This window comes from Nesoenas mayeri (assembly GCF_963082525.1).
Source record: "Nesoenas mayeri genome assembly, chromosome: 1".
Taxonomy (NCBI): domain Eukaryota; kingdom Metazoa; phylum Chordata; class Aves; order Columbiformes; family Columbidae; genus Nesoenas; species Nesoenas mayeri.
The window spans coordinates 158,412,679-158,426,362 of NC_137541.1; the positions used below are offsets into that span (position 1 = coordinate 158,412,679).

The window sequence follows — 13,684 nt, forward strand, 5'->3', positions numbered from 1 at the left end:
ACTCAGGCAGTTCAAGTGAGGAGAAATGTGAATGAAGAAATTGAGAGCATTTGTTGAAAACTCTGTGTGGATCTGGCACCTGAGACTGGTGAAACTTTCCATTCCACTCTGTGACTAGTGCTCTATTACGGTAGCGGTGTTGCCTTGGGGCTGCTGCTAAATATCTATAATAATAATGATTTTTTTAAAAAGTCAGCAGGAAAGATGTTTCCAAGGAATGTCGTGTGAAAGGGTGCCATGGTTCTCTCACACAGTCACAGAATGGCTGAGGCTGGAAGTGGCCTCTGGAGATCATCTGGTCCAACCCCTCTGTTCAAGCAAGGCCACCTGGAGCCAGTTTCCTAGGGCTGTGTCCAGACAGCTTTTGAGTATCACCAGAGACAGAGACTCCACAACCTCCCTGGGCAACCTGTGCCAGTGCTTGGCCACCCTCACAGTGAAAAAGTGTTTCCTAATATCCAGAGGGAACCCCCTGTGTTTCAGGTTGTGCCTGTTGCCTCTGGTTCTGTCACTGAGCAGAGCCTTTGTCCCTCATCTTTACACCCTCCTTTTAGGTATTTATTTATGTTGATGAGATCCCCCTGAGCCTTCTCTGCTCCAGGCTGAACAGTCCCAGCTCTCTCAGCCTCTTCTCACAGGAGAGATGCTCCTGTCCCTTCATCGTCTTTGTGGCCCTTCACTGTACTCTCTCGACTACATCCATGGCTCTCTTGTGTGTGCGAGCCCAGAACTGGGCTGTTTTGCATACTTGTTCTGTAAGGAGTTAGTTGCTTTTTAAGAACAAAGTAATCTTAGCTCTGTGTGTTGAGGAAGCAAGCAGATTGCAGGCTGATTCAAACTGAAGAACTTGGTGGTGTCAGTGTAAATCGAGGCCTTATCTGGAATTATAGTTTTAAGGCTCTGGACCCAGGCCAAGCTTTGGTTTGGGGTTCCCTCTGAATAAAAAGGCCCATTCCCATTAAAGGACCAGCTAGAATTTCTTTCTGCTCACCAGCTGAAGGAAAGGATGTCAAGTAGTTTAGGGAGGAAATTTGTTATTCAGCCCCTGGAATTCTTGTGTCAAAAAAGAACATGAAAGTTTTGGATCACTTTTCTATCTTGACACAACAAGGAGGAAGAAATAATTCAGTCGAGACTGAGCATTGTCTGAAAAATCTGATTCATAGGATTTCTATGGAAAAGCTAAATGTAAAGTAAACCTTTTTATGTACAGTATTGTCAATGCCAGTAGTTCTGGAAGAAATGTCAGCTTTATAATCCTGAGCATATCAAGGAAACATGGTTTAGATTGGCTTTTTTTTTTTCCCAACTGCTTTTGAAGTACTCTTGGAAAGTTTCTTTTAGTGATGATTCTAGGAAAGAATACTAGAAATAAAAAAATACGGGACACTAAATCAACAAAACTGTTCACTTTTCAAAATTATACCTTGCTTTTCTAAACTTGTTTGAAATTTTCAGGGATGAAAGAGTGTGTGCAAAACCAACGTTACAGTTGCTACAAGTTAAAATCAAACAGTCCCTTTTGAAGTTTCTTCTACTAAGAAACATAGTTGTTTATGCAATGGGACTGTCAAGTGACCTCACCTAAAATTAACTAGGCAACCAAAATGAGCCTTAAAACTCAACCCTCCTCCAAACACAAACTAAACAAGAAAAAAAATTCCAACCCCCCACAGACTATATATATACAAAAGGGTAAATATTTATTTTTAGTCACAACAAAGGTGAGAAGGGCTAATGGCGATCCAGAGCTACTAGAATGCTGAGAAGCCTGTAATTCAGATCCATTAGTGTCAATAAATAATCCTTAGCTGTTGCTTTCTGTACTTCTGGGTGCTTTTTGATACTCAGGTGTAGCTACTGACTTTAAAAGAGAGAGCATGTTGACAGATACTGATCTAGGTTTGGAAATTTGAGGCACAGACTAAACTGCTTTTTCTACTGCCAGGTACTCTGCGAATGAGAAGGAGCTATTTGGTGAATTCGGAGATAAGACAGGTTTTTATGTTTTTAGTACTATAAAATTAATCCCTCAACAAAGAGTGACTACACATTATACTCAGAATAGGTAATGCTTGTATAATTTTAAGTAGAGAAAGCATTTAAGTATTTGGTTACATTAGTGCAGGATGTAATTAATTGCATTTTTTTGTGTTACATAAGTGAAATGTAGTTGATTTCGGGAACCTGGAATTCAATGTACATGAGTTTGTAGACATTTCATTTGGTTTCAGCTTGCAAGTCCAGAGTATGCATTGCCTTTGAATGCTTGTGCTTTGACCATAAGAGATATGAGCTTGCTACCTTACTGGTTACCGAAGGTACGGCTGCCCTTCATGTGCTGAAGGGAGTACTGCAACATACAGGAATAAGAAAAATAGAAGCTCCACAGAAAGATCTGAGTGTTTTCAGTGGGAGAGGCAAAGGCTAGTAAGATAGCTCCTGGTCTCATTGTAACAGGTTTGTGAAGAAATCAAAAGTCAAATGGAAATACTATTTAGCATTCTGCGTATTAACATAAAGAAAAGAGGTTTTTGTTTTAAGGTGATGGAAAGGTAGCATGGTGGGTTTGATGCTGGTGCGATGCCAGGTACCCACCAAAGCTGCTCTGTCACTCCCCTCCTCACCTGGACAGGGGAGAGGAAACATAACAAAAGGCTTGTGGGTTGTGATAAGGACATGGAGATCCTTCACCAATTACTGTCATGGGCAAAATGGGGCAAATTAATTTGTTACCAATCAAATCAGAGCAGGCTGCAGTTCTACAGAAACTGCGCCAGCATGGGTCCTGCATGAAGTCACAAGTGCTGCCAGCAAACCTGCTCCAGCCTGGGCTCCTCTCTCCATGGGGCCACAGGTCCTGCCAGGATCCTGCTCCAGTGTGGGCTTCCCACAGGGTCACAGCCTCCTCTGGGCATCCACCTGCTCTGGTGTGGGGTTCTCCACAGGCTGCAGGTGGATCTCTGCTCCACCATGGACCTCCATGGGCTGCAGGGGACAGGTGTCCTCACCATGAGCTGCACCACGGGCTGCAGGGGAATCTCTGCTCTGGTGCCTGGAGCACCTCCTACCTCTCCTTCTTCACTGACCTTGGTGCGTGCAGAGTTGTTTCTCTCACATGTTCTCACTCCTCTCTCCCAGCTGCTGTTTCTCAGCAGTTTTTCCTCTTGTTAACTATGTTATCCCAGAGGTGCTACCACAGTTGCTGATGGGCTCAGCCTTGGCCAGCAGCAGGACTATTTTAGAGTCGGTTGGCATTGGCTCTATTGGATGTGGGGGAAGCTTCTAGAAGCTTCTCACAAAAGCCACCCCTGTAGCCCCTGCTACCAAAACCTTGCCATGCAAACCCAGTACAGGTCATCATCCATTTTCCAGTTTGATGGCGCTGCCAATGCTATGTGTTGTGCTCTTTGTTCTTTAATGTTGCATAATGGTCTTGATATCCTTTGGATTTAGAAGTACTGTTCCTCCCCAGGGTGCTGATACTGGCAGAGAATACACTTGCATTTCACTTGATGCCTTTCTAGGCGTGTTTGTAGGCATGGTTTTAAGTGACTACAGCCAGGCAATAGAATAATGCAGAATTGAAGCTTTGTGGCAAGAAGACTGAAAGTCACTGAATCTGAGCCATTCCTCTCTTGTTCCAGTGCAATGATAAATGGTATTTCAGACCTCTTTCTGCCAGGCATATTCCCACCTGCTTGCAGTGGCACTAGTACCTCTGTAGTGTAATGTGATCTGATTTAGTAGGTGTTTTAGCTGAAAATGGTAGTATTAATAGTATGTTTGTCTTTAAAAATGTTCAAGGAGGCTTCACTCTTACTGTTTCCTAGTCCATGGGGGATTTTAAATTCGTGTTGGACCTCAAACGTCAATGAGTTTAAAAAGAACACTCAGGTTAATGAAAAGATGACACATCATAATTATTTCAAGGATGCTATTCTAATTTCCTTCAGAAATTATCTTGGGATTGTTGCTTGCCAGGCTTGTTATCACCTTGGAGTTATTCTTTTGGTATTGTATATGGCCGTAGATGGCCCAAGAATGTTGTATATTAATTTCTTCCCAGCCAGAGTGTACAGTGTGATCCAGTAAGTTTTTCCTTCTGTGAAATATGAGAGTTCTAATAGAAAAAAAAAAAATAAAAATCCTACTGTATCCAGTCTTGCCAGTGAAGTTTAAGAGACAATACTTCCAACATATTTTGGCAGCTAATGGTCTGCTGGAGGGGAAGTTGGAACTTGTTCCTCACTGAACTAGGAACAAAGGGAAGGAGAAAAACCTGAATCTGAATAACCTCCATAGAGGGATCAAAAGTATAAAAGGATGTCTGACCCCTGAAGTTTCTGCTACTCTTCACTGAACATAGTAAAGTTGCTCAAAAACGGGTTTAACTTTTTTTTTTTTCCCCACTTATTCACTGTTCTGTTGAGCATTATTTGTTCTGGCATGGTTTCATCAGTGTTTCTGAAAACAATATCTTATAAATCTTACTTGTTCTGTAACGCTCTAATAGTAATGAAATTATTTTGTGGTTATTTTACCAATTTTTAAGACCCCAGAATAAACACTTCAGCTTCAGAAAACTGAAAGTTATGTGACCACTAGGTGGAGACCAGTGAGCATATTTCAGTGCTAGAAATACTATGTTATGGCTTGAATTCTGAAACAGTTAAAAAGGCTAGGTGTTTTTTGTCTTGCACTTAAGAACAAATGTTCGTTTATTCAGTTTAGATTGACTTGGACATCTTCCTAAAGTTCTTCGGATTGTTCTTGGTATGTCTGTCCTCAAGATGTACTTCAGTTAATTCTGAACTTATGGCACATGCTTTATAAGTGGCTCCCAGTGTTCATATGTGGATGAAAATGTATTGTTATTCAAGTCAGAGTGGATTTGCAAGAAGACTGACCTGTCTACAGCTCTCAACCGCGTGACCTAAAACTGTTAGCTGAGATATTTAGTGTTTTGTAACTGGTAGGGTTTTAAATTTGTGTCCATCTCTCCCATCAGCGCATACATAATACTGTGTATGTAAGATTAATATCTCTGGAGTAGTATTTCTTGGGTTGCAACATTTATGCCTCCTTCTCACTTCTCTAAATGTATAAAAGACATAATAGAAACAAACATTCCATTTTTGTTCATTAAAATAAACGTGCTATGTTAGCCAGCTGTGACATCTTCCTTGACTAGACAGGACAGAACTAATCTTGCTCCAATTTTCATAAGCATTATTTTTTATTTTTGTTATGATCTTTGACGTTAGGGGAGTCTCATGTGAATGATATACTGCCTTGGGTCTTCAGCCTGATGGAGTACTTAGTGTTGCAGTCGCAGTAGTTTTTTGTTTCCATTGGGTACAAATCTCTCCTTGGCAAATCTCCGCCTTGTGGAGTGTGCAGATTCTTGGTCAAAATCACATCGGAATCCAAACATGCTATTTGCAAGACTACCTCCTGGGCTAATCATACTGGCTTTCTCCTGAAGGATGGAATTCTCTTGGATCTTTCCTCATTCTCTGTGGTTAGTGTGTGGCTACCCAGTGTAATGCCACAGAATCATGGGAAAAACACAAGTTGAAAGGAAAATCTCTGGAAGTCGCCTAGTGCAAATCCCCTGATCAAAGTGGGTCTGGTTAGAGCAGGTTGTTTAGAGACTACGCCAATCTGGTTTTAATATCCACAAAGATGGAAATACTTTAACTCCAATAGCTGACAAGCCTCACGGTTGCAAAAAAAAATAATCCTTTTATGCAAATGGGATATTCTGTGCCTGTTGCCCTACGCCTATACCTTCAAGAAGAGTCTGGCTTTATCCTCTCTACCTTCCTGTCAGGTAGCTGCAAACAACAATAAGATCTTCCTCTAGCCTTTACTTAATGCTAAGCCGTTCAAGGTGTTTTAGATTCTTCTCATACATTGTATGCTGCATTCCCTAAACCATCATGATGGCTTCCCCATTAGACTCGGTCCAATTTGTCAGTATCTTTCTTGCACTGAGAAGCCTGCTCAGCGTGTTAAACTTGTTGTTAACAGGATGTCATCCTTATCACCCACTCATTCAGACCACACCTGCCTAATCTGGCTACAAGGATGCTAGGGAGACAGTGTCAGAAGTCTTGTTTTACAAACATTCAATGCCTACTGCTCTCTCTAGGTCCGCAAAGCCAGCCATCTCATCACAGAAGGCAACCAGGTTGGTCAAGTATAATTTGTGTTTGGGAAATTCATGTTGTCTTCTTGGAACTACTCTCTCATTCTTTATATGTCTGGAAATAGCTTCCAGGAGGGTTTGTGTCATAATTTTCCTGGACTGGAGTGAATCTGACTAGCCTGTTGTTCCCTCTATCCTCCTTCTTGTTATTCTGGAAAGTGGATATGAAGGTTACTAAAAATAATACATACCCAAGTAGACACTCTACACTAGTTTTGACAAATCAGGTGCTTAAGAGTTTCATCCTTAGGACAACTTGCCGTTGTGGCCACAAAGCAGCTTTTGACTCAGTTTCTTCTTGCTAAAGAAACATGAGTTCTTAAAGAGAATGACCTGACAAACGTCTTTGAAATTTGTATGAAGTAGCCATTGCAGAAACAGTCCTTGCAGCAGGAACCAGAACATGAATATTCTTCTTCCTCTCCTTCAGGAATATTCCTAGTAAATATAAACTGTTGTACAGACTCTTCTTTTCTCTCTTGCAGGGTTATGAGATCTTCAGTTCTTTCCTGCAGCATAGCTTTATCAGGCAGAAGCGAGTATGTTGGCTTTGATATACTGTCATCTGGTTAAAGCCCTCCATAGACTGATAAGTGATGTTAGTTTCAATGTCTTTGAGCTGAGCAGGCTTTGGCCCACATCTCTTGCATTCTGAGCTGCCAGATGGAAGGTGGTGCTCCACCTACAGATACTATCATGTTTTGTGAAAAGCTGAATTCAGTCAGGATGTGTTAAGGTCTCTAAGGAACCAGATGTTCACTCTTGTCAAGATGGCATTGGTTTGGGCATGTTAAATATCTAGGACAATTTTGTAGGTAAAAATGTAAGTACCTACATCTAATGGTTTAAGAGATTAAGAATATTTTTGCAGCTCTTATGCTAGGACCTAGGTGCTTGAATCCTGCCTGAATTACGTTCTCTGCAAATATGGGCCTGTGTCTTTATGAAATGCTTTGCTATAGTGATGGTATGTCTGAAGACAGAAGGTCCACATTGTTTTGCAGTAACACATTCAATTGAAAGGTCTCTCTAGTTTGATCTGTGTTGTCTCAAGTGTTCAATTTCTGTCTAGGAGCCTCTAAGTTCTCATTTTGTTAATGCGACTTTTATCTGGAGATTTTAAATTAACCCAGGCAATTATTCTCTATGTTGATTTGAAGTCCTTCAGTTCCCAAGTGAAAAGTGATTATTAGGCGTCTATTGTAATCAGAGTGGAGTTGGTGGTTAGAGCCTTAAAGCAGTTGTGTAACTGTACTATTAAACAGTTCCCAACATTTTTTTGGAGTGGAGCTACAGCAGTTTCTTTATTACCTGTCCAAGAGAGCAGGTCTCAAGAAGATATGCTTGTGAACATCTTAAAGCTAACACAGCTAATTAATCTTTTTGTCTTTGGGAATCTCATAGCGCAGTCAGTACAGATTCAATGTAGTATATAGCAAGGAGGAACTTGTTGCTCCCAATGTAAACAGGCAATTTGGCTTAGAGATGTAATATTTGTAATATATAATGACTCAACTTCATAAGAGACCTTTTCATAACCCAGGAACAGCTAAAGGCAGTTTGCAATGTCTAGGTTGCTGCTCATATGATGTAAAGTTCAGGCTTGTTCATATGTTGATTTTTTTTTTTTTCTTTTGGTTTTGTTTTTTACTATTGGATTAATACTTTTACCTGCCTTAGGCTGACCCTGAGTTCTCTTCAATTGGTAGAGAAAAGTCTATAAGACCCTTACGTTAATTTTTCCAGCTTCCTGTTTCGCTTTGAGATGTAATACCCTAATAGATAATATCCCATTGTGTCACATTTCTGGATGTTCGCTGCTTGTGCAGTGTGATTGCTCATTAGAATTGCAGGAATCTCCTTAGTAAAGCTGAGAACTTCCACTTCACACCAAATTAATGTATTGGTAAAGTCTGCTTGTTGGCAGTCTGCTTTACATTGCATACTATTCAGATTTCGTGTAGTATTAATATTTAAGTATCTGGTCAAGCTTTTCCTCCCTCTGATTTCCTCTCACCCCTTACATCTCCATATTTATCTCCCTTTGTTGTTACCACTGTGTTGATCCAGGTTGGTTTCAGTTGCCTTTTCGAAAATAGCGTAGAAACATGATGGTACATTTATTCAAGATATAGTTGGAATTAAATTGCTGTTAATTGGTTTTGAATTAGAACACATCCTAGGGTCACTTCCAACCTGAATTAGTCCATGATTCTGTCATCTGTCTTTCCAAATGAAATCTTTTTGTCTTCCTGTTTCTCCACATCCTACCTAGCACTTCAGAAGTGAGTTAATTTTCTAGGCTTTTGAAGGAACTGTCTAGTGCATGATAATTTGTTGTGAACTTATTTTTTTTCAACTTTCCTAAGGCATGAACCATTTTTTCTACTTTTTGCTGAAACTGTGTGGAACAACCCCCTAAGCAGTGCTTTCTTTTAATGAACTCTTAACTTTTGATATCATATTTGGTACCTGAACTTTTGTCAGGTCTCTGTAATCCTACATTCTGGATGGGAATGAAGTGCGCTTCTGCACTATAAAGAGTTAAGTGCATTTTTGGAAGTGCCTTCCATGATAATTCCATGACTGTTTTCCCTCACATGTTTGCAAGGGTGTCTTTATCTTGAATAGAAAAGAGCATTTCCCTCACTGATCTCCTTGTCTTTGAAGAGTGTAGGGTCAGTGGAGAAACAGAAGGTGGTACAGAAGCATCGCTGTGGAGGCTCATGGTTATGTATGATGTATCTTTACCCTTCTGAGCGGAATTCATACCAAATTCTTCACCCATATCTTCTTTATTCTCCCCCTCACAAAAAGCTGCTCCTTATTAACAAAACTACCTTAACATAATGTTTATTTCTTACAATATGTGGAATGTGCTCACTGCTGCTTTTGAGGATATGGGACTGGCGGGAACTACTTGGATCACTGTCAAATATTGATTTATTCTTTTTTTTTTTTTAATCAGCATGTCTGCATGTTATTATGTTCTATTTAGGTTAGAAACATAATGAGAAGCATACTGAGATGTATTAACTAGGCAGATACGAGGGAAAAATGCTAATAAATCTTAAATATTTCTTCTGAACGTGTCATTGTAAGATGCAAGTATTTCCTTGAGATAAATTAATTTGCATGGAGGAAAATCTGTAGCTGACATCGTTAATCTGTTTATTCCATCCCTTCATGCTTCACTTAAGTCCTTTTAATTTAGCTTGTTTTAACTCCATTGCAACAATTTTGAGTTTGTAAATTCACTTGTTCATCCCGTTTTACAATTTGGTAAGTAAATGAGTTAATACATCTCAGTGCTTTCAGTTTAGGTGAAATATAAAAGCAGTCTGTGGTTTCTGCCAGGGTTATTGATACTGTTCTGATGTGGATTGGGACAGTTCCTTTTTACAAATTCCTTGCCTTTAAAAGTAGTTTAAAAAATTTAACACTTCTCAGTGTCAGTTAAAGGTATTTACATAGTTGTACAATAGATGTCAGTGCTTTACGTGGAGTAGAACCCTGTAGTGATAAATGCAATCAGTATAGGTATGATGCAGTATAAACCCAAGAAATTTATCTGTTTAAAATTTCATTCAGTATTTCTGGTTTAGATGTGGATGTTGTTCTGAACTGGATACTCAAGTCAGTTGTGTTCTTTTTTTCCACCTTTTTTATGACTATTGATTATTTGCAACCAAAGACTAGATAAAGTCAGTTTCTGGCAGGTGGGAATTGACTGATGACTTCGCATGTGAGCACGAAAGGAAAAAAGTAAAGAGCCTTCAGCTCCCTTGTGGTTTGCCTGAACTGATAATAGCATACTGATAACATTGATTTGATCGAAGTAGGTTTACATAACACATCAGGCTTTTTCCATAGCATCAGTGGTTTAAGAATTTTCCCCTCATGTCCTGAGTTTTTATTTTGAAGGGTTTTTTTTGTTTTAAACACTCAAAAGCACATATAGGTCAAGCACAGAAATGTTTGCCAGTACGAACTCTGTGCTAAGCATTCTGGGAGAGTGCTTTCTTGCAGCAGATGAGGATTCTTTGTGGCTGGCAGCAGAAACTGCAGCAGTATCTTTGCTGTTTCCTTTCATCTTTGATTGTGTTCTGAGGATCTCTGAAATACAGGAGCTCTTTCCCTGACCCTGTGGAATATCTTTTCATCTCTGTTGCGGAGTATAGCACATGCTGAAAGCCTGCTGTCTTCTACAGTTGAGGTGTCCTTTGCTTTTCATCACCCTCTGATTTTTGTCTTCTGCGGCTGGATTTTTGGCAGTGTTTGGCTTAAGCAAATAGGATTACATTTCAGTAGCTGATGGTTTCTAGTCAAGGAACATACTAAATGTCGGACGTAATGAAGACAGTACAAGGAAATATTTCTGTGAAGCACAGGAAAATTATTCGAGTCGAGCAAAGCAAGAAGACATTCTGCATATGCAAACAGGGCTGCTAGAAATGCAAAATTCAACAGATTTGGAATGGGTTGCACTACAAGCGTGGTTCTGTTTAAAGGCATTCGTACAGTTTTTGAGAGAAACTGTGGTTATATTTGCAAACAGCAAGGAGAAAACAATGCCCTTGAATGCACAGCATTCAGCGTGCCAGATGAAGATTCAGGAATATTGATTCATTCATCCCTGGTAAATACAAACTTGTTTCATTAATTATTTTATCTGCTAATTGAAAGCTAAACTAAACCCAGCATACTGTGTTTATTTAACATGTACTGTGTACATACATGAGTATGCCTTGTCCTGATATTGTAGGGTGTTAGTGCATGTAAGTGACATGTAATACATGTGTGCATGCAGCTGTAATGTAAAAGCTTAGGATTCATATTCATTACATCATTTAGATTCACATTGATAGCTCTGAAGAATTTGCACTCCATAAACTGGATTGTTATAGAAGATTTTCTGCTGTTAGATCTTTCCAAACATACTCTTGGAATGTATTTGGCACTTCAATTAAAGAACAACAGATGATTACGTTATTTGGAAAAACTAAGGAATGCATTGTTAGGAAAACAGTAACACAGGATTTAATTTTCTTTTTTCACATGGAATTGAGTACACTTTTTTTTTCTCAGAAATGATTCTATTTCTGTTTAACTTACTGAAAGGGGTACAGGAGCATTCTAGAAAAAAGAAAAGGTTGAAGGGAGTAATAACTGTTTTCTGCTTTGATCTTAAGGGCTTTTTTTAGGTGTTGGCTGGTGCAAATAAAACAGGCTTTAAAGTGGGACTGTCGTCTTTGTACCCCCCAGGTTAATGACGTATTTGTGCGTCAGATGTATTGCATTTAGGCTTGAGGGGGTGGAATTGCAATAGCTAATGTGCACTGCTTGCTTCAGAATTGGTTTAGTTAAGGATTTAAGTATTTATTTGAAATAATTTGGGGTTACTTGTTAAGTGCTTTGTCACTGGATAGAGAGTTGGAATAAGAGGGGTGTGGTGCATTGAAATAACTGGACAGATTTTGACAAGCTTGTAGTGCCTGCTGGCGTCCCACGCTCTGCAATTGCAGTTATGGAAAGCCTTTAGAAATTTCACAAAGCTTTGTTGTCTTTATGCTGTTCAAGTCCTTTATTGCTGAACTCAAATATGAGAAAAAAAGGGGTGTGTGCATGCATGTACCTGTATGTATAAATATATATACACGTGTGTGTCTGCACACTCTCACACATACATTTATATATATGGATACACACACAAAAGCTTCCAGGAAAGAATACAGAATAATCCAAACTGTCTTCAGATGCTTTAAATAACTTAGAGTATGTATATTACCCCTTATGATAGTATTGCATTTTATAAATTCTTAATATGGTTTGATATTAAAAATAAAATGGCTTCCTCTAGGTATTAGAAGCCTTTTTACACTGTTAGCCGTTTTTAAGTTAGCCTCATACAGATGGTTATTAGACATTTCTTAAACTCTGTACAGTGAACACTTTCAATAACTTTTGTACTCTGTTGAATTTAAGACCTAACACCTTTATTGGACTTAAATTCTATGTCAGGTTAGGTGAGGGAATGATGAAATGCCTTTTTTATGTAATACAAATGATTATAACTTGGAGGTTGCAGGGAACATTTTTTGTATTTTTTTTTTCATTCCTTGTTTAATATGGTCTTGTTCCTCTTTTACCCTATATAATTGGCTTGCAAACTGGCAAGATCAAGCACAAAATATACTTAGTGTCCTGTTTATAACCAAAGTTCCACATCTATCACTTAGCTGTGGTGTATTTTTGGTGGTGCTGGTGTTTGTGGTTGTGTGTATGTTTCCCCGCCCCCCCATCCCCCCCTTCCTGAAATTTCTAGATGATATTAAATAATGATACTGGGGTTTTTTGTTTTTCCTATATGGCTTTGTCAGCTTGGTTTAACTGGAAGTAGTGCATCAAGATAAGTTTCTTCCTAGGCTAAATACCTGAAGGTCAGTATGGACGACTGGTTGAAATTGAGGAGTCAGAATGACTTCCTGCTCATTGTACTGGACTGGTGTAGTCCATAAGAATAAAAGTCAGAATTTTACAAGTAAAAAAAAAAAAAATGGGACTTCATTAAAAGGTCACACTCTTGGTAATCAGAGCTGTCACTGGCTGTCACTTTCTGAGATGTTGTCTGAGGCTGGGGAGCAGTCGCTACTGATTTACCCCTAAGAGTGGGAAGGCAGGGCAAGACACTGTAAGTCCTGGCAACAGGGACAAGTGTTTTATGAAACTTGTCTAAGTATATACATAGGACTCTTCAATTACATAATTTATGTATGCTTTGCTATGAAAGCTAATTTGGCCAGCTCTTCCTCCTCTGAAGGGGTGGCTTTCAGCAGGAGAAATTACCTTCTCACTGAGAAGCTGTGCGGGGAGGTGGAGGCTGCAGGAGTCCTGTGCTGAAGGCCAAAAGAGAGTGGCAGTGTGTCACTTCCCCGTGTCTTCTTTTATTTTGGTGGTTGTTGCAACAGGTGCAAGCGTGGGTGTATGGATTCACCTATTTGTCTGTGCTGTAACACGTATGGGAGTTGCAATTTCTTATCTCTGCCTTTTTGGCTGGACCTGCTGTCTGGTTTGTTTAGCTATTTTGGATCAAATATCTCCTGATATAGACCTGTTATCAGAACACCAGTGAATTTTAGGGAGTTCTTTGATTCAAGACGCCATTGATTCTTTTGCAAAGACAGTGTTGAAAATATGTGAAAATTGCCTGCAAACAGAAAACACTTGGGAAGTGCTTCTCCTTGAAGGAAAAATCTCTTGTTCTGTAAAGAAATAAGGAGGTGGAAGTAGTTGATTTAGCACACATTTTTCCTAAGGCCAAGAGGTTATGTCTAAAGTCTTATTAAATCTAATTAAAACTTTATCTTAAGCAAGTCTGCTCTTTTGCGCAAAAGAAATGAAGATAAAATGAAGCCTGGGTGAGAATGTCTTCTCAAAAGTACCGTTTATTTCTATCTGATGTCATTCAAA

At 39.3% G+C, this 13,684-nt stretch overlaps 1 protein-coding gene across 4 annotated transcripts in view; it reads left to right on the forward strand.

The window, feature by feature from the left end:
• Positions 1-10,691: 10,691 nt before the first annotated feature.
• Positions 10,692-13,684, forward strand: part of DOCK9 (dedicator of cytokinesis 9) — a gene marked incomplete at both ends in the record, with an annotated part of 103,442 nt that continues 100,449 nt past the window's right edge. For all 4 annotated transcript variants that reach the window (XM_080341218.1, XM_080341220.1, XM_080341219.1 and 1 more), the window contains one exon: positions 10,692-10,853. In XM_080341218.1, the coding sequence (XP_080197344.1) occupies positions 10,692-10,853 (162 nt within the window). The remainder of the gene's footprint in view (positions 10,854-13,684) is intronic.